The 27,056-nt window shown below is 31.0% G+C and overlaps 6 protein-coding genes across 8 annotated transcripts in view; 2 read left to right on the top strand and 4 right to left on the bottom strand.

Moving 5' to 3' along the window:
- Positions 1-27,056, bottom strand: part of LOC113401174 (UPF0389 protein GA21628) — a 130,030-nt gene that overhangs the window by 67,956 nt on the left and 35,018 nt on the right. The window contains exon 3 of one of the 2 annotated variants that reach the window (XM_064215278.1): positions 3,779-3,790. The exons of the other annotated variant lie outside the window; for it this stretch is intronic. The gene's annotated coding sequence lies outside the window, so the exon portion shown is untranslated. Of the gene's footprint in view, positions 1-3,778; positions 3,791-27,056 lie in introns of those variants that run through there. 2 annotated transcript variants of the gene reach the window in all.
- Twr (twisted bristles roughened eye) lies at positions 6,277-9,078 on the bottom strand. The gene is made up of 4 exons (XM_026641068.2): positions 8,879-9,078; positions 8,538-8,797; positions 7,688-7,865; positions 6,277-6,455 (listed from the first exon to the last, which is right to left on the bottom strand). The coding sequence occupies exons 1-4, from the start codon at positions 8,924-8,926 to the stop codon at positions 6,405-6,407; spliced, it is 537 nt and encodes a 178-aa protein (XP_026496853.1). The 5' UTR covers positions 8,927-9,078; the 3' UTR covers positions 6,277-6,404.
- Positions 9,856-13,093, bottom strand: Uba3 (Ubiquitin-like activating enzyme 3). The gene is made up of 7 exons (XM_026641080.2): positions 12,984-13,093; positions 12,441-12,848; positions 12,198-12,358; positions 11,671-11,839; positions 11,166-11,415; positions 10,613-10,832; positions 9,856-10,177 (listed from the first exon to the last, which is right to left on the bottom strand). Exons 2-7 carry the CDS (start codon positions 12,776-12,778, stop codon positions 9,963-9,965), a joined length of 1,353 nt encoding a protein of 450 aa, XP_026496865.2. The 5' UTR covers positions 12,779-12,848; positions 12,984-13,093; the 3' UTR covers positions 9,856-9,962.
- Positions 13,229-19,459, top strand: LOC113401241 (uncharacterized protein PF3D7_1120600). Its single transcript, XM_026641076.2, has 10 exons — positions 13,229-13,385; positions 13,831-14,018; positions 14,137-14,298; positions 14,527-14,814; positions 15,197-15,362; positions 15,963-16,110; positions 16,208-16,367; positions 16,664-16,871; positions 17,044-17,889; positions 18,004-19,459. The coding sequence occupies exons 2-10, from the start codon at positions 13,839-13,841 to the stop codon at positions 19,341-19,343; spliced, it is 3,498 nt and encodes a 1,165-aa protein (XP_026496861.2). The 5' UTR covers positions 13,229-13,385; positions 13,831-13,838; the 3' UTR covers positions 19,344-19,459.
- LOC113401243 (ATP synthase subunit beta, mitochondrial-like) lies at positions 20,564-22,276 on the bottom strand. The gene has a single exon (XM_026641079.2). It carries the CDS (start codon positions 22,166-22,168, stop codon positions 20,621-20,623), a length of 1,548 nt encoding a protein of 515 aa, XP_026496864.1. The 5' UTR covers positions 22,169-22,276; the 3' UTR covers positions 20,564-20,620.
- On the top strand, positions 24,026-26,580 carry LOC113401245 (ubiquinol-cytochrome-c reductase complex assembly factor 1). 2 transcript variants are annotated; one of them, XM_026641081.2, is made up of 5 exons: positions 24,026-24,311; positions 24,389-24,556; positions 24,679-24,957; positions 25,418-25,612; positions 26,441-26,580. In XM_026641081.2, exons 1-5 carry the CDS (start codon positions 24,285-24,287, stop codon positions 26,519-26,521), a joined length of 750 nt encoding a protein of 249 aa, XP_026496866.1. In that variant the 5' UTR covers positions 24,026-24,284; the 3' UTR covers positions 26,522-26,580. The 2 variants fall into 2 exon arrangements, with proteins under 2 accessions (XP_026496866.1, XP_064071345.1); XM_064215275.1 differs by lacking the exon at positions 24,026-24,311.

Here is a 27,056-nt window from a genome sequence, read left to right as displayed (position 1 = left end):
GGAGCTAAAATTGATTTATTAAAAACTTTTACTAACCGCACTGAAATAGCCCACTCCATCATGCAATGTTCGGTCCCTGGGTGGAAGTCATATTCATAAACAAGTGCAGGGAAAGTTTGGCAGCAAAGTTTTTCTGTATTTATAGCGCCGGGAGGGCCAAAGCCGGCCACTATCAATATGAGACTTTTGGCAAACGGACTCGATGTGAAATCGCTTTATTGCGCTTATTGGGGGTAAGAACATAAATGACAGCAATAGAGATTAGAACACAAGTAATGCAGTGGAAACGTTCAAGTATTCTTTGTTTATAAAGCTTCAGCGAACTACAGTGTTATTCTGTAAACCTCAAGTGGATAAAAGCCAAATATACAACATTTAACATCGAATTGACGAGGTGTCATTGGTCGAGAGCTTAAATAATCTATGATATTCAATATGGATTTTCGAAAAATCCGTTTTGAACATCGACTTAACTGTTATCGAAACTTTATAGTGGAGCCATTAGCAAATCTAAGGTAAATCTAAGGTTTAATTATATTCATTTCTTCTTCGATTGGAATAGGCTATAGTCTAAATTGTAAACGGCTATTCTTATGCACGAAAAATACTTTTAAATGATATGCCTTTTATAAATCTTAACAAATATACATACATAAAGTTACTTTATGTCAAATCCGCATACTAGCTGTTCCGCTCGGTTCAAATGTGTTAACCGTTGCTGTTTCGCTCCTGTGTATCTTAGTGTAATATCATGTTATTTATATAGTTTATCAAATTTCTTAATCAAAGGGCACATTCTGAGATTAGCATCTTAACTAAGACATACAATCTCTAACTCTAGCATTAATTAGTACATCTTACGAAGAGGATAAATGTTTTTGGGTACCTTTTCGTATTCACCCGTCTATTGCAGTAATATAACACTAAAATAAGGTTAAGAGTAGAAGATATTTTGGTACCAAACTAAAACCACCCTGCGTATCGTTTCATAATTAAACAAAACTCATTCGGTAAATTTAATTGAATTACTGAATTCAAAAAGAAACAAATAAATACCTACTCCAATAAGTAGGGGCGGTACGTTTATTTAATCTACATACAACGATATCCTAGACTTTGATATACCGATAGAATACTGTTAAAAGTTTAAATAACCCCATTAAACAGGAACTTCTTTACTACTGCACGTAAAGCAAACACATAAAAAGTTTCTCACGCTAGTAGTTTTGTACTGCAACGTACAACCACGGGGCATGGACGTGTCGTTCTAACTGCACTAAACATAAAAGTCATAATGCGAAGTTGTCAGTTTTAAACGACGTTGAACATACATTTACAACTGATTCTTCTTATGATATACCAATGAGATCATAATATTATTCGTTCGGTCTGAGGTCATTCGGACGCGTATCCAATGCCATCCTATTTTATTGATATTGTAAATTTAAATTATATTTCATTTGACATATTATATTTTATTGTGCAAAGTAAGAAAAGTATTTTAAATAAATATAATTCAGCTGAGTATCTGCCGACGGAACCTCGTAGACACAAGACGATCCGTTTACCATTTAAAATCAATCGCCATCTGCTGTAGCAATATTGTTGCAGGATTTGTACTCCCATTTCTGACAGTATAATTATTTTTAATCGGCAAATAAATATTCAAGTAGAAAATATAAATTAAGTTAGTTTCTAATGCAAATAATCAAAAAGCTATGCAATACCTTAGCAAAATACTGACTTCAGACATATGAAGCTCAGTTCTACACAAATATAAAGAGGTATCTAATTCTCATAGGTATCTAATCTTATACCCAATATTAACATTCATAATAAAAATTGATGCACCGTTCACACTATCAATGTAAGGCTTTTCTTCCACACTAGTTTAAAGGTTTTACCTAGGTACAATTATTGTATAAGGTAAATTATTTTTTTAGTTCACTTGAGATTTTTTTAATCGCTACAAAAAGGAACTTGAGAAATCACATCTACGGGCTGTTCTGATCAGCAACACATCAATATTATCATCAAAGCGGGCTGTTCTTTAAGATCAGAAACACATCAATATTATCGTCAAGGATCGCCTATTGGATATTTAAGTAAAGTAGTATTCGAGTATAGTAATTATGAACATTTAGCTCGTTAAAATAATTACAATATAATATAACTATTATACTGTCGCTCTAGTCGAGTATTCCAATAAAACCTTAATGTATGGATCCGACTAAGAAAGTCATCGTAGTCTATAACCAGTCTATTACGGCTAGTTTTTACTAGTTATAAAGTTTTTAGAACAATTATTTCATGAATTCCATATAGTTTCTATGGAACAAATCAATAAATATAAGACGTTATTAATAAGAAAATCTAGGTTTAAATTATACATCATGAATCACGGTTACTATAGAACCTTTGAACCTTTAAACCTAAGTAATGATGAAGCGCTTTCCTTTTAAAGATGATTTGGGCCACATCAATGGTCCGTATCATTACGAAAATCCCGCATCTAGAATGTGTCGATTACGGATCTAATAATAATCAATCTTTGTGGGAAATATTCCAGATAATGTTAGAAATCTTAAATAGGTATACCTCTATCATACTACTGCTTTATTTACTTTTCTATCCGACTTCAAACGCGAAGTAAGTAGGTTATAAAATACTTCGCTGATTGAAAACCGATTTTGATGATTCCTTCATTTGTCGAGGGGGTTTTATAACGATTTAAATTATGAAGAAAAAATCCACACATAAGAATAGTACGCACGAAAATTCTATCCCTTGTATGCGACGTTGTCTCATTCGAGTAGTGCATTTAGAAAGTATTATAAAAACCATGTATAACCATGACTTATTTAACATAGGTGAGTATTGAATAACAAATATGTTATTAAAAATTTGAAAATGACGACAGTATAATTACTAATTAAAAATAATTAATTAGGTAATTTCAACAATTTGATATATTGTGATAATAAACTTTTCTTCAGTCATTAAAAATTTTACGTATTTGTAGAGACACCTTTATAAAAGTCAGTTTTTGTATTTTATTGCCAAAATTATTGCTATTGTGATAAACGCGAGTGTTTGTTGGTTTGTCCTTCTTTCAGGAGCCATTAATCGACGGGATTTTTTTCATAAATATAGTATATGACCAGCGAATACATTTTTAAAAATTTTAAAATCACATCAAGTCTAAGTAACTACTTCACTTTAAAAAAAGACACTTATAATTCCTGAACAATGCAGTCTTTGTGAGAAAGCTTTATGGCATAATTCTGAAATTAGCTCTTCACGCTTAAATTACATCTTAGATTTTGAAATATCTCACACCATACTTTCTATGCCGAAAACATTTAAGGTAAGTATTTATGGTAGATCTAAAATCTTCCATCATCAGCCATTAACCACAATTCAGCGTTACCCACTTTACACTAAAGCGCCTGAATAAATTATGAATGAATGATGAATGAATGAATAAGTTTTAATAAAATTTTGTATGACGGTGTCTTACATCTTGGAATACATGGCAAAAAATACTAGCCGGCTACTAGGGCTTAAAACAAGTATAAGTCAAAAATTATTATTTTGGGCCTTGAATATCATGTATACGCATGTATCATAAATACGCCAATATAAAAACTTTCGGATTTCATATTTTTGAAACAATAACCTTTTTATACCTTTTTATACTTTAAAAATTTGACACCATCGCTCCGAAGTTGTTTTTTGTAATAATAACATTTAAGCATATCCCTACAAAGCTTGCGGAACCAACCTATACCTGATAGGTAGTTATTAGGGTGTAATTCTGAATAAAAATACCTCCATAACTCTCGATTTTATCCCATCGGTAATTGATTAAATAAATACCTGATATAACTTCTACATATTAGTTCCTAGCTTGTACAGTAATAAAACTTTACATTGATATTTTTAATACTGTAAAGACAATTATTTGAATTCCGCAGTAGTTTAGTAGGGTTTAAAAAATATAAAATCCTGAGTATGCGAATATGTTACATTTTCGTTTTTTTTTTTGGCCGCTTGCAGTCCATGGCGGCCATTTTCAAGGTAAACTGTCATCTGACCGGGACATATTGTAGTATGCAAACGTGTGCACAAATTAAATAAATCCAACACGACCGAAGAGTTCAGGCGCAAGACCAACAGCTTTACGTGGTTTCCGAGGCAAAAGAGTGTCATGTGCTCACTGCCACCTAACTGACTATGGGCAGCTACTGACAATTTTCCTAAAGCAAGCCCTTATATCTTATTTTATTTTTTATTATTTACTAGTCGTGTACTCGATGGGATGTCCCAAATGATACCCATATTTTAATATCAAACAGCGAGCATTATTTATAACCAGAAATATAAATAACGACAGCTATAGGTCTGACGTTAGAAATGGCAAACTTTCATCCTAAGTTATATCCTCTTAGGTGAAGAAATTTTTGGAAAAGCATTACCAAATATTTATAGCATAAGCCAAAATACCGATTACCATATTTTTAATATCAGAAATGACGTATTTATATACATAAATGAGGAAAAACCAAAAAGGATGCAAAGAATAGTTGAGAAATAACCTATTGTTAAATTCCATTGTTATTATCATTAATCTTATTGGCAGAGCCATCTCAAGCTGAATTTGGGGCCCTTTTGCTATATATATTTTTTGGTTTAATTTGTTAAATTGTGGGTTCTTCGGGGCCTTCTCAGAATGGGGGCCCTGGGCACGTGCCCCATGTGCCCTATGGTAAAGACGGTAATGCTTATTAGGTCATAAATTAATGTATACAAATGCACCCATATAGACACAACAGTTATTTTATACTACTTGAATGTATTTTAAATTATTATTTGTAATTGATTCTCAAAAAGGGTACAACAAAAACTTCAGATGTTTTTAAACGACATTTAAGGGTATTAGAAGTTGATCCTAGGGGAACATTCCGTAGGAGTTGGCATCACTGAATAAAAGTCAAATGGACAAGCAATCTCTAAAATTCGTCCTATAAGAGATTTATAGATCTATTTAGTATTTACTCACAATACGCACCTTCACGTTATATTATCGGATGATTATCGGCGTGAATTAGTGCATTACAGCATGAGTGACGCTTGATAGCAAAAAAAACGAATTAAATTTTATTTGTTAATGCAAGCCGATGGTATAGTATAATAATCCGATTATTGCAGCCCTACGTGAGTTAACAAATCTTATAATAGGTTTAAGATATAGATTATAAAGTTAACAAAAGAAAAGTATAAAAAGCTAAACAAAACACAAGATTATATAGATGATAAAAATCGTGGAGTTAGTACTTGTTGACTTTCAGGCAGAATATTTTACATATAACAGTATTATCATAATGTATTTCAAATGTTGGAAGAGTAAATACTGAGTTTCTTGTCCGTTCTTTTCGGAAGAATCTACATTCCAACCCAGTGGTACATTTACTTTTAATATAGTCCTTTAAATTAACGATTCATATAGCTGATAAACCCTACTTGAATAAATAAAGTATATTATAATTTTAAGCACGACAGATTAATTATTATTAGTTAATAGTAGAACTATATATATTGTTGTTTAAGCAACTTTTTACATGTAAATTAGCAATGTTTTTTTTTTAACTTTTCTCTTTGTAATGGTCTCACACATAGTAAAGCCCATCATTTTCGAAAACAAAAATCTGGAATTCCTGTGGTCTCTCTAGTTTGTTTTTAATAACACATAACTGAATACACACCGCAACCAAAGGACGGACACTAATAAATGTAAAGAGTGGGCAGTTGCCAACAACCCGTTAGCAAAGTCTTCATATTTCCTGTGATTTTACTAGTTATACCTACCATAAATTACTTCAAAAGGACCTCATTAAATCAATATTTTGAATTGACATATTTAGGTTGAATATATTTACACCTTAATTTACAAAACCTTCAGCTTACTTATTACTATACCACAATACTACCAACATACCCAAAAAAACTAAAGGTTAATTAATTTCACAGATTCATATTAATGGTTTGTTATTGTTGGATTGTTAGGCACAATTTAAAGTTGTTTTCAAATTAAGTACATTTATTTTAACATACTTTACTCTGGACCTTTAACAATATGTTCATTAAGACGTAGTAAATGCATTTTTGTATAAATTATTTGTTTTGTGTATATGAAACAGACGAAATTTTACATCTAAGTGTGTTCTAAAAAAATTTTAGTTCTTACAATATTTATGTTTTATAAAGAAAAACAGATTTATTAAACCAAAATAAATATAATATTCACTCTAGAGAACTCCATTTAAAAAAGAGGAAATACATCTGAAAGTCCAATATTACTTATTACAAACATACTCTTCACTCCGTCAGATCAAATTACAACTTCACTCTCTATGTACTAGTACATAAATTGCTAAACAGCCAAGAACAGCAAACTGAAATATGAAAAAAAAAACAATTTTAAATATTTTTATAGATAGAAGATTGGATACATCTTTGTAATAAAAATTTCGAGGTTGTTATTTTGCTAGTAACAGGAAGGCCAGCTTAAAATAGACATTATGAATATATCCATTACAGTAATGAGAACATCCACCCATAGACATTGGCACTATAAGAAATAAACCATTCCTTACACCATCAATTTTTCACCAATGATGGGATTTTATATATACAGTTAAAACCGTTAATGGCGACATCGTTTAGAACAACATATCGGTTATATTGACCAAAATCAAAGGTCCCGGCTGAATGCTATATAACTGTCTTATCAAAAATATTGCTTTGTACGACATTGCTTGCTTCGAAATACCGCATTAAATGACCACATTTGGCTAATGTTTTTGGAGAATTATATCAGTAGAACAACCAGCTGAATCGTATTGTAAACAATTACTACTGAAGCAGACGAGTGCATTGATGTAGATAGGTCTATTGCGATTTGTGCACCGGCTACGAAAGATGATATTGTACGAGAAGTTCAAGAAGAAAAAGACGAACGGATGAACAATTTACAGTGGCAAATTTGAATGATGGTCTCAATGCTGTTAGTGTATTACGCAAGATTGTTCTTTTTAATGAACATTTTCACATGCATTTTAACGCTACACTGATTAAACTCCAAAGTGAATTACAAAATGTGTATGCTAGACAGAAGTGTTCCAAACAAACTAAAATTACAGATTTTATGCATACAGGAAAATGACATTGTTCTTTCTTAATACATATACATTTTGATTGAAATAAACGAAATATATTTTAATTTCATACATTAATATACATATTTTGCCTATTAATACCTATGACCTACACATTCAATAATACCACTTCATAAAAAAATAAGCATCACCGGTTGTTACGACTATCTGTTTTTACGACTAAATATGAGTAGTCCCTTCAATGTCGTTATAACAGATTTTGACTGTATATACCGTATGGTTGGGAACATGGTAATTATTTAATTAGCTCACTTGAGCTTCACATATTACAAAGCATTGCTGTTTGAAAGCAGAATAATTTTTGATAGCTTACCAGATGAACTTGCACAAAGTTCTAATAAAATTATACCTCCAGCAATATTGCAATACATAGTATGGATTTTCTTCTTATGGAGGTTATTTTTAATGTATTAAGCAATGCACAAAATATTAGATTAACTTCAAATTACCTTAAACTTAGGATATTCATTCATATAAATTGTGACCATTCCAACATAGGGTAAAAATCCTCTAGTACGACCAACAACATCCTTCTTAGTCAGCCAAAGTTGACCCTGAGCATATAGACCTCGATCATCAACACTATTATTGTCACCTTTAGTCAAAAATTTAACAGTGCCATTGTTCCTAAAAAAAAGTAAGAATAATATTTTTCAAATTGATATCAATTCTTTTGTACACAATTTAACTAACTTGATATAACTAAAATAATGGTATTATCTGATATATATGAAGTTAAAATGAATAGGTTTGTGATACAAATGTATAATTATATAATTATAATTAGAATATATCATGTTTTACTAAGCAATTTAAACTTTCTTGTATTATAGTATATTCTTATATAGTATTTAAGAAAACCACTGTATACTTTACATCAACTATATATTCATATTTTAATATAACTAAAAATTTTGGTCATTTGAGCATCACCACTGCAGTTGACATGTGCTTCAATTTAGGTAATAATTATATTTATAATCCCATGCTTAAAACAGTGTAGGAAAACATGCTGTGGAAAATAGCAAGTATTGAATTAAATTTGGTGCAGTAGCTTGGTGGAATAAGGGTCAAACCTTCTACTTAGGCTGTAAATTTCAAGGTATAACCAAAGACCCATTTATGTATTAAGAGCCCTAGCCATGTATGACTTTAAAATACTTATTACATTGAATACTGAGAGCATAATTATATAGTATGTTGAGAAACTGTAAGATACCACCATGAGTTTGTACAAGTCATAGCTATATCACTACATAATACTTAAATATTAGAATTTTTTTATTTCAGGATACTTACTTTTCATGAAGCTTCAAAACTCTGTGAACAATCGGAATGTCACGGCCCTCCACTTTAAAAACTACAATTTCACCGACACGCACTGGTTCGTCGGGATAGTTAGTGAGAAACAATAAATCTCCTCTATGAAAAGCAGGTTCCATACTTCCTGAGAGCACAACAACAATAGGACTCTCACTGCCTGTTACGACCATTAAACCCTTCCATATCATAAGAGCTGACGATACTATCATACCAAAGCTAAGAACTTGGTAAATAAACTGGAATGTAAAAAAAATCATGAATAAAGGACCGGTACATGTTCACGTCATCTATACATTAAAATAATCAATGAAAGTCACCTGTCTCTTGTTCATTCGCTTAACATCGTCAAATAAACTGTCCAACATTTTTGTTTCTTGCCTTTTTCAAGTGTTCTAAAGAAAATATAAATCGTACGTTTTGGTTATCCTTAATGTAAAGGAAAGGTAAGTTTCTGATTCGACAGCTCGACAGCACCACGTCAGATACAAAACTTCAAAACATCCAAGCTAACAGATAAAAAATATATAATTCTAAAAGTTATTTATTAGGTCATTGATTGGCTCTACTCTGTGGCTTATTTAAACAATCGATTATGTTACTTATCGGACACTTTTATAAAGTATAAAACTAAAACCATTTTATTATTAGTTTTCATTATTGTGATAGTAAATGATGTATAGCGTCGTAAAAGTAAAATTTATAGGAATACAAGGCTGCAAATATTTAAATAACAATTTAAAACAATGGTATTAAAAAGATAATTATTAATAACTTTGCATTAATAATCGGTCAGAAAAAATATTTTATAGGTATAGAAGTAATAATCATTATTCTATACGTTGACAGATTGTATGGTTCGATTATATTAAATATCTCCTTACATATAGCCTATTCCAATGGAAGTAGGAAAAAAGATAAACAAACCTTAGATTTCCGATTTCATGCGATTTGATAACAACTCAGCTATGTTGTGCACTACTAAGAGTTTATGATTAACATATCTTTATTTATAATATAACACTATTGCTGTTAACCACTTATTTCCACTTTAATTCTACTTCCAAAATTCCAATAAGTTGCGTCGACGTTCAAAACCAATGATATCGCGTCAATTTGCTGTCAAATGTTGTTTATTTGGCTTCATGTTATGGTTGGAATAGTGTTAGGCTACATATTATCTATAGCTATTTATTGTTTAAATCATAGAGATTATTATTATTAACGGGTTAATTATAAATATTTGTTTCAATTATATGTTTTTTATGTAAAGTACTTTTCAAATAAAACTTATAGAAACAATTTTAAAATAATTTATTTAACTTTTTATGTAAATAATACAAAAGCAAGTGAATACCATTCATAGCATTCAGCAATTTAAGTAACTAATTAGAAATAAGTCTTTTATCGCCCCATATCAACATCAGCATTTTCAGAAAATTTCAATTTTATTGTTAAAGTGTTAGGAGTTGTAGCATCGGCTACAAGTATATCACATCCATTGTATAGACCTAACTCAGTAATTTTCTTTTTTAAATTATCTCTCGTTTTTTCTTCAATACTCTTGATTGATGACATGTACAAAGTTTTGTTGCGACCATTGATAATTGTTGTAATTCCTTAAAAAATGTTTTGAAAGATTAAATACAAGTATAAGATTAGAGAAATCCTCTTAAACATTATCTGATAATGAGTTAAATAAATATATAGTTCTCAATTTTAGGTTCAATTTCGAACATGCATCACTTTTCATGTGATTTATATAAGTGTTTATAACACAACTTATGTAGGGCAGTAATGGAAAACCTACATGTCGGAAGAAAGTCCGTTGGATAATTAACCCTCTCACTCTCTCTCTATAGGAGGATTTTTAAAAGTTTCAAGTACATATTTTATAGTTTGTTGAAAATGTTACAGGTATTTTAAACTTTAAGTAAAATCAAATTATATTAAAATCTATCTATATACAAAATATGTTTTTTCAAATCAATATAGTTACATCAAAAATTAATTGAATTTTACTGAGTTTTGGTGCAACAAAACAGTGAACTTACCTGGACTTTTCATTAAATAACCTTTATCTTCACACAATTTATCATAGATTGCCTGCAATGTTGCATCAGATTCAATTTCCATTACTCTGGTAGTATTACTACAAGCAACACAATCTTGACGTTTCTCAGCCCCAAATGTATAGGTATACACTCCTTCAGACATATTGAGAACCATGTAGTTGTTCATATTAGTACAGCAGGAAGAAGCTAATTTGAATACCTGGAACAATAAATTTATATACTTTTAAAATATAATGTATATATTAATATAATATAAAGAATAACATGTATACTCTATCAGTAGCTCAGTCACCATCTGAATAGTGAAGGTAACAGGTGTATGTAATATAGACATACACCTGTATTTATATTTTAGAGTTTCTTCTGATAAATTACCTTAAACTAATAAACAAACATGTAATTCTACTTATGATTTTGCAACAACTTTGAACAAATACTTATATGTATGTATAAATTATTATTTTTAATATATCTGTTATGTGACATTAATCACTAACTTATCTATGTACCATTCCATACAATTATTGTTTACCTCAGTTGCACAAGTAGCAGCAATTGCAGCATTAGTACTGGCTACAGCTGGTATAATATTCTTTAAGACACCCTGAGTTAACCTATATGTAACTGAAGTAATCCCATATTTCATGGCTCTTTCTTGTGCCTTCTCATACACCCAGGCAACATGCTGTGGATCATCACCATCAAGTGTAGTTGAACTTCCCCAGGGATTTTCTTTCGTCCATTGTAAAACTTTAACATACTCAATACAATGCTCTGGTAATCTGCAAAGGCAAGAAGAAACATTTTTTTTATAAATTTTATATTGAATATTCGTCATAAATGACATGACACTAAATTATTTTTACATATACATAGAATTATAGCTAAAATGACATTCCATGACTGGCGGAATGGTAACTTTATTCAAAAAATCATCTGACTAGTTAATTAGTAATCGATTAAATCTTTAAAAACACTACTACCAAATTAAAAATCTTGAAGATATGTCATTATACTCTGATCAGACTATAACATACCTTGGAGTGTTAGCAATAGTACAGAGGGGAAAAGTCTTCTGTGGTGGGTAAAGGTCTAGAGTGCATTCAATACAAGCACTCATTCCTGGGAGGATGACTCTTGCATTTCCTTTAAATCCCTCTGTACCACCATCAACCAATGGAATAACACTACTTTGATCTAAACTTCCTGTAAACAAGAATTGTTAATTACTTACGAATCAACAAGTATCATGCAAATATATTCACAAGTGTTACTAAATTTTCTCTACTGAGAATTCAGTATATGACAAGGAATGTCAAGAACATTCTTTCAGTGACTATATCTTACTATAAACAACCTGATTATAGAACAGTGATAGATATGATAAAAAATTAAATGCTGTATAATATAATATAACCTAAGGCCTAAATTTTTAAATATATTTTCATACACATGAAAGAGGTTTGTCTTGCAAAATTACAAAATAGCTGATTCACAATTTGCAATGGATATTTGAACAGTATAGAAGATTTTATGATATTATGGAATAAAAAAAAAATATTACTATCATCATTGTATTGCAGCAAAGACACTAGCATTCCATTTAGCCAACGCCTTGCAACAATTGAGTCAAGTCCACAAACTACAATATGAAACTGGCGATAAAATCCTTCATCTAGGTCTTGGATGGCACAATGATGTGCTACTGCTTCACAACCTGGAACCCTAAAATATATAATAATATTTATTAGAATAATTATTACTAATGTAAAATGAAAATAGGGCTTCTTTTAATTTTATTAATTACCTCTTATTTACAAATTCAACTGCACATTTGGCTTTAGATAATCCAATATCATTTTTTCGAAATAAAAACTGCCTATTAAGATTTGATAGTTCTATAGTATCCATATCCACAATATGTATCTTCTTAAAACCCATGAGAGATAAGTCCTTTAGTAATTCGCAGCCAAGACCACCAGCCCCAACTATCAAAACTTTGCAGGAATTCATTATGAAATCCAGTATTTCAGCTGACGGCTCAAAATCAGGATGACAGAAAGGACCAGATCTCTCTAATAATTTTCTTATGTTATGCCATCTTCTCTGCTGGTAATCAAGGGTTTGAGATTCTCCATCTGCCATACTTTATATTATGATTAAACAGCAACAAGAGTAAATTTAAACTTGAGTATTTTTACCGGCGATCCGTAATCTGCATCAAAAAATATATTTATATACTAAAACTACAAATATGCCGCTAATTCCCATATAAGTTTGCCTAAAACATGAACTCTATCATTAGAACTTTTTAAAATCACAAGGATAGAAGTACAATTACTCTACCTACCATTAACCTTCTAACTTAATCTTATTTAAAAGTTTACATAAATTATTGACTTTTGTCTTGAGTCTTCTGGATATTCGTATATGTCAAAACCGAATCTGCGAAGAATGACACATGCAAACACTAATTTGAATGACTACGTCTTAAAATATTTTTGTGAATATAAAAATCTTGCAAAATATTAATAATTTTAAATATTTATTATTTTATTTTTAAATTGTTTTACAAATACGTTATAATTTTTTTTAATTTTAATATTGACAGATATAAATACATACAAATGTATTAGTAGATGGCTGGTTAGCTATATCGTTTGATATGTATTCATTTGTTAAAAATGGCGTGATGGTGGTGAATTTGTCGAAACATAAGGATTTTCAAGTTCGCAGTTTTCAAGATTTCCTTGTAAGTTTAAAGGTTTAAATACTTGGTTAGTTTTCTGCATTAAATTCAATATTAGTCGGGCGTGTTTTTTTAAGATGAGGATCAACGTTTTCGTCGAAATTCGAGGGAGAGACTGTCAGACTGTGAACATCTTATAGCACGTATACCTCGTGATTAAAAACCATGCTTTAAATAAGTTTCACCGATAGTCTTCCCGATTAAATAAAAAAGCTCTCTTTAGAACATGATATCAATTCAGTCCTTCAATAGTGATTATTAGATAATAGATCCTTTGTAAATAGTAAGTTCGTATAGTTACCTTGGATGGTCGGCATTAATCGTAACAGTGCCAATTTATTATCTTATGTGTTGAAACGCGGTTTCCAAACTTCAGAAAAGCTATAAATCTATTAAATCATTTGTATACGTTTCATTCACGTGTTTATAATAATATTGATATTTATAGATGTCAAAATGGCTGGTAATAAAATAAACACGAAGAAAAAAGAAGAGAAAAATAAGGCAAACAGATTAAGTGGGCAATCAATTGAAGAAAATGACGAAACAGATTTTTCATTACTTAGAAAACCCATACAGACAAATATAACTGGATTTTCTCAGGCTAGGAAAATTTTTGACCAAGCAACTGAAGAGGTAAAAATTTGATCTCAAATATTAATTGACATGAAAAAGAGTTTAATCGAAATGTTTATAATTTATTTATTTTTTAATTTCAATCAATGTTATTAATTTACTTTGTGTTATGTTTCAGCTGAAAAGCTTGCTGACTAATGAATGTGATCTTTTATATGAATGTAAGGTGTGCCGGAATATATTTAGAAGTTTGGCAAATTTTATATCACACAAACGTGTGTATTGTAAAGAGAAATTTAACTCATCTATTCATGGCCATTTCTTTAAAGAAACTTGTTCCGTAAGTATTTAATAGAAATATTTGTAATAAATTAATTTGTTAATTGAATGACCCAGTGGTTGAATATTTTCAAATGACCACAGGTTCAAAGTTGATATATATTTTTCATTTGCTATTTTTCAAAATGAAAAACTATTGCGTGAAAAATTGTATAAACTGGGCTCACTTAAAATTCTTAAATAATTTTAAAAAACCTTATGTTAGTTAAATATTCATTTTTATTTACAGATACAGGAGGTGTTAAAAATAAGGAAGTTAGAGGAAAGTTATCAGGAATCTTTGAAGGATATAAATGATTCAACCAGCTTAAAGGATGAAGACTGTGACAAGCGGATTCCCATATCCAAGGACATAACCGAAGTGGTAGAAAGAATAGTTAAACACAAGGGGGTTCAGGAAGAAAAACTACAGGAGCAACAATTGGTTTTCCAGAAAATTCCAAAGAGTTCAGTGGCAGTTTACCAAAACATTGCTGGTGTAGATGATGAAACCAGCAGTGATAGTATGCAGCTCCAAGTAAGTTTTATCTTAAAATTAATCCTTGTTCTTAATATTATCAGTCAGTGTCAGTAACATCTTGTATATGGCTCAAATCTTCTCTCTTTTAAAGAAGTGATGAAGCTTATTTCACCATGAAATCCCAGAGTTGTGTACTGCTTGTACATGCAGAATTTCAATAAATACATACTGATTTCCTTGATATGTCTTCTATTACATGAAGCTCATGATGACTAAATGCAAAATTTAATTATTCGATAAGGTGCTTGTTCAGATTCAATTCAGTCTTCAGTAAAAATCCAAACAACTTATTCTGCCAGCCCATTTCAGAGCTTAATCTTGAAAGAGTTTATTAACTAGTTTGTATATAATTTATAAAATATTTTGTTATTAATTGTAGGTAAAAGAATTGGATAATATTTTATCACAAGAAAATGCAATTCTACAAAGCGATGGAACATTTAAAGTACAAAGTAATAACAATGTATCTTCAAATGTGGACAATGTAATACAAATAAGTGATGACGAAGAGAATGAGGATATGGATGAGCTTAAATGTAGAATCTGTAAGTATTGTCTCATCATGAATATATCAATTTGTTTTGTATATGTCACAGACAAATAGCTTGAACAGCCATTCCATTTATATATTCAGGCCACTGATTGAACAGCACTATTTAATAAAGTGGCTAGGCGTTTAATGGGATGGCTGATTAATTCATTTGCCAGCGACGTAAATAATAAAAAATAGTATTATGTAATGTTAAATAACATTGAAAGTATATATAGTTAAAACGCTATTCAATGTGATCATATTTAACTGTAAATTAAATGACAACGTGTAAATATTTCGAGCTTATTGCCCAAACTTATACCAATCGGTACTAGTGTGGATATACATGAAGCAAATTTTCATCCCAAACTTACTAGAATTATAAACACAAATTAATATCTTGCAATAAACAAAATTCAGTGGATGTTCATCCTCTAACCAGTGAGCCATCTTTATAACAGAATGAAATTTATGTTATTTCTCCAAAAATGTTCCCAATGTGAGTGAATTAAATTGTTTCATAAATATGTCAAATCTATTTATAGCTTTGGATTGATAATTATTTATCTTCATTGTTTATACACTACATATTATTTCTTGTCTAAAACTTCAGGTGATCTTCAATTTTCTACTCAAAAAACATTAAAGTTCCACATGAAGTACAAACACCTGGAAAGTAGGCTGGTCTACCCTTGTCCAGATTGCTTGGATATATTTTCAACTTCTTGGAGTGTTTATCGACATCTATTTAAAGTTCATAGGTAAGAACACACATTGTCTCTTATTTGTTATATGTATGTTTTTTCTTTTATTCTTTTGCCAGATATTCATAATGTAATATAAAATAATCATTTTTAGAAAAACAGCTGCTCAAATACGTCGACTGCGTGAGTCAATACAAGCAAAAGCATTCCGAATGAATAATCCACCCGCATTTTATGAAAAGCGAAAGACAATTCCCAAGAATGTTGCTCCCCAGAAAATAACTGAGGAAGAAAGACTCGACCAGGAAAATCAGGTACTTAACATTAAGCATACCCATGATTAACAAACATCTGCAAACTCTACCGCCAAACAGCAATACTTAGTATTATTATGCTCTGGTTTGAAGGGCGAGTGAGTCAGTGTAACTACAAGCACAAGGGACATAACATCTTAGTTCACAAAGTTGGTGGAGCATTGGCGATGTTAAGATGGGTGGTGGTGACCACTTTTCATCAGGTAGCCTATTAGCGCGTCCAGTTACCTATATCATAAAAGAAGTTTTTCAAATCCATAATAGCTATCATTGACAAAAATTCAAATATGTTGTAGGCGTGGTTGGAACAGTTAGACGGCGAAGGTGATGGACGACGCTGCGGCGGTTGCGGACGAACCTTCGAGCGTCGCGCTGCGCTTGCTGCGCATGCACACACGTGTGCGCGCAGGCATCGCCGGCGTATACAAATACAGATTCGGAAAGATTACGACAAGACACAACACAATCCCTACCTGCCTCAACCTCGCATCGCTTCTGTCGCAGGTACTTTGTCTTTAACGCCACAGTTTCGTAGGAAAATCGCAAAAACATTACTTTGTCTGGTTTGTTCGAAAAACAATACGCAATGCATTATTTATGATTTGTAAAAACTATCAATTAAAAACATTGTAAATAAAATATTAATATATATAAAATATTGCTTTTTCTTTTTAAGATTCTGCAACAGTTGTTGAAGATATTGAAATAGATGAAAAACCTGAAGAAAAAGTCAAAACTGAAGAAAAGGATAAAAATGAAGAAAAGGATAAAAATGAAGAAAAGGAGAAATATGAAAAAAAAGATGATCAATTAGAAAAAGATAGAAATGACGAAAACGATAAAAATGAAGTAAAAATTAAAAAAGACAAAGATGAAGGACAATTAACTGAAGCAGTCATGACAATCATAGAGGAGAAACAGGAGCAGGATGAAAACACTAAAGATATGGAAATCGATAATACTTCTGTCCAAAATATACCATTCTTTTATGACAGTACACTAATGAACAAATTGCCATTTGCTCAACAAGCTGAAAAGAGTAATTTGAATGCTCTTAAACAAAAAATGCAATTAGATACAGAAATAGACCAGCTACTTTGTAAAAAATGTTCCAAGAAATTCAATGAATTCCTTGATCTCTTTGATCATATGGGTGCACATTATAAATGGGTGCGATATGCCTGTAAATTATGTAATTTTAAACATTTCAATTTTGATAACCTTCTAGAACATGTGAAAGTTGTCCATAAACTTAAAGGCAATACTGATTTTTACTATAGCACAGTTAAGGCAATTGATGGAGCTGAGGCTTTAGAGCTTGCAGAAACAACTGATGAAGTAATTGTTGCAAATGAAATTAGTCCAAATTCAAGACGCCCTAGCAGGTGTTCTAGTGATTCTAGTCGGTTATCTGATGATAGCTCCAGCAGCAGTACACGAGTAATCGAGGTCGGGTCTCGAAAACGAAAAGCCAACCGTTATAAGAATAATTTAAAGAAGAAGAAAGAAACTTTCATTTCAGGTTTGCATTTTTAAGAATACTTTGAAATGAACATTATATAATGTATTTATTTTAGCATATTAAAAATGTTAAATCTCACTCATAATGTTAACAGTTTATTTTATTATTTTTCAGATGATGTTGATGATCAAAAAGCAGATGAAAGTTTAAAAGAGGTTATTGTCATAGAAAATGATTCTCCATCGAATCCTAAAATATTTGAAGAGAATTCTTCAGACTTTGATGAACTTGATGAGAAAACCACAAAACGTCATCAGATTGAATTAGCTACTGTAACTTCTCGTAGACCTGTTCGTAAGAAAACCAAACCGAAAAATGAAGATTTTGAATATGATTTGTCTAACTTATTAAAACTGGAAGCGCAAGGGTATCGTGATTATCAGCCGGTTACTACCAAACCAACACAAAATAAAAAGAAAATACAGCAAGACGTTCAAAATAACTATGATTTAATAAATAAAGATTGTTGCGGGGCATTAACAACTTTATCCCGTAAGTCAGTGGAAAATGCACAAAGTCATATGAAAACTCTTGATTTATTTAATACTCCTAAAGAAACACGATCATCGACTGTTTTTGCTCGGCCAATGATACCGAAAGTTACCAGAGTTGATAAAATATCCCCAAAGAAAGATGAAAAAGAATTGAAGGATACACCTATTGTAAACAAAGTATTGGAAATATGTAACTTGCCTAGTTTAACTAAAGTCGTTCCTGATAATGAAATTTCTAGTACAGATTCTCTAAATAAAAAGTCTAAAACTGCTGAGTCAGAAATAAGTAAAGAGTTACAAGACACGTCTATTAAAGTATACAGTAACGATAAGATTAAAGTTGACTCTAACAAAGAGGAAGTCAAAGATAAATTACGTGTTGAAACAATAAAAGTTGCCGGAGTTCCGGTAATAGACTCAGCTAAACCAAATTTAAACGTGCCCATGGTGCCTATAAAATTTCGTCGACAAAGCTTAGAAGTCATTAAAAATCCTTTAATAAAGAAAAATATAACGGATTTTACAAAAGCTGGTATGAAAACTAAAATTTTAGTTATAAAACCCATCAATAGAAACTCTGATGGGACTCAAGCATTAAATTCACCTCTGAAATTTCAAACTATTAAGTTAAAAGATCCTAATAAAAGTATAGCTTTGAATGAAGATAAAAAGGATCAAGTGGTAGTAGTCAAAGTACCTAAAGTTGATTGTAATGTAACTAAAACATTGTCAAGCAACATTGTAGTCAATAACCTAAATCCGGCAAATGTTGAAGAAAGCAAAAGTCCTGTTGGTGATGAAGAAATCATTTTAGACACAACTTCCAGTGAAAATGATGAAGGTGTACTAGAAGATAATGTAAATACTTGTAAACAAATAGACTGTGAACCCACTCCTCATGTATCTGTTATTAAAACCACTGAAATGATAATTAATAATGATACAACAGCAAATGTATAGAGTTAAACGCTTTCGCAAAGTATTATTTCTTTTTCTGGAGAAGATAATTTTATGTTTGTACAGTTCTTAATATTGTAAGTTTAGGTAGAAAAAATAAAATTTAAGCTGCCAGCCTCTTACTTATTTTTAATATTTCCAATATTCTAAAAACGAATACACCTACATAATTCATCCTTTATTTTGGATAAAATAAAAAATCATGTTATCAATTATATGAAAATAGTTATTTCATAATTTAAAAATTGCGAAAGTTGGTGGCTCATTAACATTACTTGTTAATATTTCTTAGTGCCAATGTCTGTTAGTGGGGTGATGATCCATTACAATTAGGTGATCCCTTTGTCAACCTATGGTAATGAATATATAATAATATGTATAATAAAGATTTGTTACAGTTATTTTCTGGTACTACCTAAATAAATTCGAGGGTTGCCAATTGGGCTTAGACGCCATACCAATTAAGGCATTCATTTTTTATTTATAAAATATTATGTATTACAAGCTCATGATTATGCTACACTATCCTACAACATTACTTAAGTACAGGATCTAAATAACTGCATAACATTCATTTCAACAGATTTATTTAAAGTAATATACTGTAACACCTTCTGCCTTAGCCCAGCTGTGGGGCATTTACTATTGTAATGAAAAAATAAACTAAAATTATGAAATGAAGTTCTCATAATAAGCATTTTGCATGATAGTTGTTTTACGGTAATAGTTAATTTCTTAATTAGATTGACCGAAAATAAGCCACATTATTGTATTTAAATAAATAGTAAATTACTTAAGAAAATCGTAATGGTGTAATAACTATTTGACCATTCGAGTAAGAGCATATTTAAAAACAAGTTTTTATTACCAATATTATTTATCATTGCAGATAAAACTTTTAATCGTAACATATTTTAAAAATGCACCTTTATCTGTCAATTTACAGTTATGATAAATCTACAAAGCTTTTTTCATATTTATTTATTATATAATTCATTTATTATTATCAGTAATTTTATTTTTATGCAATAGTTTTAAGTTATTATTTTTTAATTTATTCATATTATTTACTCTCCATAATGGAGTATGTTCATAAAATATTGTATAAATAGCTTCTTTTATTTAGGTTTTTCTTAAAATTAAAATATTAGAGTCGAACAAAATTAGTTAAATAAAAAATCTAGAACCCTCTTAAACTATATGTTTGTAGCAATAAATAGACATCAGTTACAGCTAAATTTATTAAGAAAGAAGATTACAATCTTTCATTCACTTGATATTTATACATTTTTAGCCAATGTTTCTGCTTTAGCTACAACTTCTTCGATTGGTCCAACCATGTAGAATGCAACTTCTGGTAAATGATCATACTCTCCTTGAAGGATTTGAGAGAATCCCTTAATAGTTTGCTCAAGAGGTACAAGTTTTCCAGGATGACCTGTGAACACCTCAGCTACTTGGAAGGGTTGAGAAAGGAATCTCTGGATCTTACGTGCACGTGCTACAGTCAGCTTGTCTTCTTCAGATAACTCATCCATACCCAGGATAGCAATAATGTCCTGTAGAGATTTGTAATCTTGCAGAATTTTCTGAACACCACGTGCAACATTGTAGTGCTCTGCACCAATAATGTTAGGGTCCATGATACGTGAGGTAGAGTCGAGAGGATCTACAGCAGGGTAGATACCTAGTTCAGCAATAGCACGAGACAATACAGTTGTAGCATCCAAGTGAGCGAAAGTAGTAGCAGGGGCAGGGTCAGTCAAGTCATCAGCTGGTACATAAATGGCCTGCACTGAGGTAATAGATCCCTTCTTGGTTGTGGTAATACGTTCCTGCATAGTACCCATGTCAGTGGCGAGGGTGGGTTGGTAACCTACAGCAGAGGGAATACGACCCAACAAGGCGGATACCTCTGAACCAGCCTGAGTGAATCTGAAAATGTTATCAATGAAAAGTAATACATCTTGTCCTTCCTGATCACGGAAGTATTCAGCAACCGTCAGTCCTGTGAGAGCGACACGAGCACGTGCGCCAGGGGGCTCGTTCATCTGACCATACACAAGTGCTACTTTGGATGTCTTGTCCTTCAGGGAAATTACACCTGATTCAATCATCTCGTGGTATAAATCGTTACCTTCGCGAGTGCGCTCTCCTACACCAGCAAATACAGAGTAACCACCGTGGGCCTTAGCTACGTTGTTGATCAGTTCCATAATAAGTACAGTCTTGCCGACACCAGCACCGCCGAAAAGACCGATCTTACCTCCCTTGGCGTAGGGCGCAAGCAGATCTACAACTTTGATTCCTGTTACCAGAATCTCTTGTTCTACGGACATGTCGACGAATGCTGGCGCTTCGGCGTGAATAGCGGCAGTCTTGTCGGTAGGGATTGGACCGCGCTCATCGATGGGTTCTCCGATTACGTTGATGATACGCCCGAGAGTCTCAGCTCCAACGGGAATACGGATGGGTGAGCCAGAGTCGAGGACAGCTTGTCCACGAATGAGACCCTCAGTACCGTCCATGGCAATGGTACGTACTGTATTCTCACCCAAGTGCTGGGCCACTTCGAGCACCAGACGTGGTGTACGATTTTGTACTTCGAGGGCATTTAGAATAGGTGGAAGATCATCCTCGAATTGTACATCGACTACGGCACCAATGACTGCGACCACCTTACCTTGCCCTTTTCCGGAGGCTTTAGCTGCATAATCCCTCTTGTTTCCAGAAACAGCAACAATTTTGCCACACTCCGCTAGAGCTTTTTCGGCAACAGATTTTGCGGCTAAAAAGCCGCCACCAACCCTACTTACAGCCCCTAACATTTTTTTAAGATTGAGCAATCGGGCAAAGTGTACGGGCGGCCGCTAAGTAAAATTATGTAACCTATAAAATTATCTAGTCGTACAGTCGATCATTCACCGACGTGAAAATACTCCACAGATAAAGTGAAGATTTGCAATTTGAAACTGAAAGCTTAATTAAAATAATAATAATATTACATTTAATACAGATTAAGCGAATGAAGGGAACCTTTTATATAAAAAAATAAGTTGAAATTGTGAAATAGTCATCAAAAAGACATACTTACTCATATAAGGAATAAAACTTAATCAATTAAGGATTTTCGAATTATGTATAATATAAATATAAATCGTTGACTGCTATTGTGTCTGATTTAAGATATACATGAGATAATGTATTATGTATAAGTACATAATTTCGGAAGAAGAAGAAGAAGCTACGTGAGAGTTAATTTTATGACAATTAGAAAAAAAATATTCATAATAATGTGGATGTATATCAGTATTTTATGATTTAAAAAGTAAACTGTTTATAAGGTGTAAGTTTTTATTCTATTATAAGCTAAACATACTTGTAATAAACATACTTTATTTAATTAAATTTTCACTACTTTGGATAGAGCAATAGAGCAATTTTACTATATTTGAAAAAGTACTTCAAAATGTTGATTTAACTTATAAGAAGCACAAAAATAAATAAACACGCTTTCTCACCATAAAATTAAATTAAATTTTAAACCTTTTTTTAATCCTGCAAAAACGCTGACAGTCATTTTGATGACGTCAGATTGTTAAAAACAACTGTCGTTTATGTACGACCAGTACTGTTACTGATTTCTTTTAAAGTTAAAACGACTGAGATATTAGTTAACATGACAGTGTCATATTAGATTCCTACAAGAAATGCCTAATAAATTGACACCCAAGCTTTTTTAGTTTTGAATTCTATTATTAAGATAAAAAATAAAAAAATCGAGATAAACGAACTGCTTGCATTATGACTTTGTGTTTTTTTAGTTCAGAATGCATTTATATTTTATGTACCGTCTTTCAGTTCAAACAATAAATAATCACGACGTTATGGTTTAGCCTTTCTACGGTTAGTAAGAAAAAGGATCACTATTTGGTAGACAGTATCCTAGCGTCGGACAGAAAAATCCTACCAGGATACTATTTTATTTGTAGGGCAATGTGTCCATTATATTAATCGTGTAAATAATAATAGATATTGCGAAAATCGGCCGGTTATTACAAAAAAAAATGTTATTGCTCAAGTTCGGGAAGAGGGATCATTTTATAGGGCAAACAATTTTTCTAATTTAACGTTGAAATATCTCAAGATTAAATTGTAAAATAACCTTTTTGTTATAAGTATCAGATAATTATATTTCTTATTTAAACATTATCATTACCAATATTACCCAAAATGTTCCCATACCTACTACCATCGAAAACGAACGTAGAGAAAAGTAAGGAGTTTCGTTAAAATGATGTTACTCGTGAAGTTTCAACTGAATAGTAATCATTAAAAAATGGGGACTAAAGTGTACTATTATACAATTATAGGACCACCCCATAGAATATAGATCCGCAGTTACCTTTGTGTCTAATATCTGAAATGTACTTATTATATAATATCATGGTCATAGTACAAAATAATTTTAATGTAAAATTACCACTAGGTAGGGATATATAATCACGTATAACTTTACCACGAAGAAAAGAAACGGCATAACAATAGCCATACCTTATACACATTACGATATCCTAGCATTTTGTTTCAGTGTTATGGCCATCAACATATATAATTATATGTTGTACTACGCATCGAAAAATATATATTAGATCTGTATTGCAACTGTCACTAAAATTCAGGCTTATCTACTTGCTTATGTTAGTTCATAAGTACTTGTAATAAAGTCTAAAATATCTTGCAGAAATTTTAAAAAATAGTCCGTCTTCATTACAATTTCAAGTTTGTTTATATTTTAGATGTTAAAATAATTAATAATTAAGGAAAGAAAAATATATTCTATATTAATATTAAACAACTTTCTTTAATAGTTCTAAAGTTACAACATGGTACATGTAGTATAAAACAAAAGTATTTTATTGGCGATAAATTGTGTAAGATATAATGTTTCGAAATCGAATTTTAACACGAGTAAGCATATTATTATGTTATAATTATAGATACGCATTAGAAACGGAAAGCATTTGTAATAATATCAATAATTTTAGATATTGTGGCGACATGGAGCAATTAGTAAAATCGATTATGCAAGACCTAGTGCAATTCGTTTGTGTACGAATTCAATAAATATGAGAGAACAAGGCACAGTAGCGCTCAAGGAAAGTTATATTAAGAAATTTATGAATGCTGTAGGATGGATGGACCAAGATAGGACAGTAAGTTAGCACCCAATCTCATCACAAGTTCATATAACCTCACTTTTAATGAACCAATACATTTTTCCATTCAGTATAACAACATTTCGTCACAATAACGGAATAATTTTGTATTTTTACAGCGTTTAAAGTTAACGGGATACTTTCTATATGAATGTGTGCCTGTCAAAGTCGCATACAATGAATGGTTTGAGATTCTAGAACTCCCAGACACATTTGCATCCTGGTTTATAATAACTGAACTTCATGTGTGGTTATTGCTTGTACGTTATATGGCAGAAGATGTAACTTCCTTAAGTGGTCAAAAAAATAAGTATGTTAAAGGAGATGGACATTTTGTCAGAAATTGTATAATAGAAGCACTATGGGCTGATGTTGCAAATAGAATTAAATTATTAGAGGTAATTAACTATACAATAAATTTAATTTTAAATAATATATTTAGGATATAATGAAAATTAAAGATGTATAAAGGTATATTTGTAGAGAACAGATTAGACATAGCAAATAAAAATGCAGGTATATAAAGGTTTTACTATATTAACTACATATTTAATAACAATAACAGCTTTATGACATAAATAATTAACATCAATTTTTGTTTATAGTCTTATAGTATAGATACAGGTCTAATTTTAGTAAAGATCAAATCTTGGCGTGATCAGTGTACTCATTATTTTCAGATTATTTTCATAAAATCCTTCTATTTTACGAAATATTAATTACATACAGTACAGTATTTAAGGTGCCGATATATATATTGTTAGAAATTTAAAAATATATTTAGTAAAAATAATTATATTTATTTACTATTTTAATTTAGGTCATTAAGTTTAACTTCAATCTTTAAAAAAATTGTAGGGAGCAAATCCAGCAATAGCAAGAAAGCAAGTAACAGAACTATCTGAACAGTTTCAAGCTGCATTAGTTGGGTATGATGAAGGACTTAGTGATGACAAAATATTGGCTGCAGCTATTTGGAGGAGGTTCTATTCACTGTCTGAAGACACAAAAGCAGAGAACATTGTCAAAATTGTTCACTTTACAAGACATCAGGTAATTTCTATATATTTAAATAAAGCAAAAAATTGCCTCAAAGTGATCAAGCACTGTTTTAAAAACAATCTGTCTTCAGCTTTCTTTTGCCAAATCTTAACACAAACATTTTTTTATGTCTTGCTTAGTGCCATCTATCTGCCTGAGCTTTGGGATGTGTCTATTCCAGGAATCTCGTTAAGGTCTGCAGATAATTAGATAATGTTCACCCTTACAGACTTGTTCTCTTGATAGACAAGTAATCGGACACATCCGAATATTTTCAATAATGAATAAGTATAAAATTATTAATAAAATTAAAAAGATCAAAGTCTCGAGGGCAAACCAGTGGATTATAAATATATTTAAAATATCTGGGGTTACCTTATGTGTCAGATTTTCTTTTAAAATGCTTGTGCTCAAATGTGTGATATCTTGGCATTTAAATTTTTTTATTTCTTTATTACAGCATTAAGTTAAATAATATTATGAAATTTTCGTATGTTGTGTAATTATAGAAGGTTCGTCGATTTATTTGATAACACTCTTGAAGCTTCTCATAATACAATTTAGTATTTGTACATATACTAAATAATTTAATTCTGTTGATCCTTTCTTGTGTTTTTTGTCCATATAAAAATATTTTTTAATATTATATTTACTACTCCGACCTCTTTACTGTATTCAAGAAATAACTCAAAAACAATTGGTTACTGATGTACAGTAATGATTCCTTAAATAGAAGAACTTGAATTTCGTTAACAGAATCTTGAATTTTGTAAGGTTAACATTTGATTTTTGTTTTATTGGAATAATTTGTTTGCTTTAATCATGCTTTTGTTATTTCAGTTGTCTGAATTAGATAAAATTTCTAGTGAAAATTTGAGATGGAAACCCGAAGTTAACTGGTTGAATATAATGAAACATTAAAATTAATATTGGTTGTTAAAACAGTTGTTGAAGTTTGTTATAAAGTAAGTGAAGCTATACTGTTATTTTATTTACAAAATGTAACCCGATTTTCAAAATTTTAAAAAAAGTAGTTATTAAACCTGTTTTCTAAATTTTCATATCTCCGAAAAAAAAATATCTCAGAACTGTTAATTATAAATTACAAGTTAAAGGTTTTTAATACTTAAACAACATTCTGAATATTGAAATCGTCATTAATGTCCGAAATAATGTGTTGTTGTATGTTTAATTATAACAGAAAATTTATGACTGGGGGTACAAAGGACTATTTTCAATTTTATTATTATTATTAACGGATTTTAAATTCGTTCATGGTGGCAAGGTATGGGAAAATATGGTTGTACAATTACAGATGATGATGCATCATGGAAAACGTCGAAAATGCAAAACACCCCTAATTATTCTTTTTGTAATAAACAATTTTCGCTACATAGTCATAGTACTATATGTTGCGCAATCGCAAGTCTCTGTTCGCGCACGCATAATCCGATGT

This window comes from Vanessa tameamea, chromosome 7 (assembly GCF_037043105.1).
Source record: "Vanessa tameamea isolate UH-Manoa-2023 chromosome 7, ilVanTame1 primary haplotype, whole genome shotgun sequence".
NCBI classification, from domain to species: Eukaryota; Metazoa; Arthropoda; class Insecta; order Lepidoptera; family Nymphalidae; genus Vanessa; species Vanessa tameamea.
Note: the sequence above shows the minus strand (reverse complement) of the source record. Positions and strands in the feature narration are given on the sequence as shown.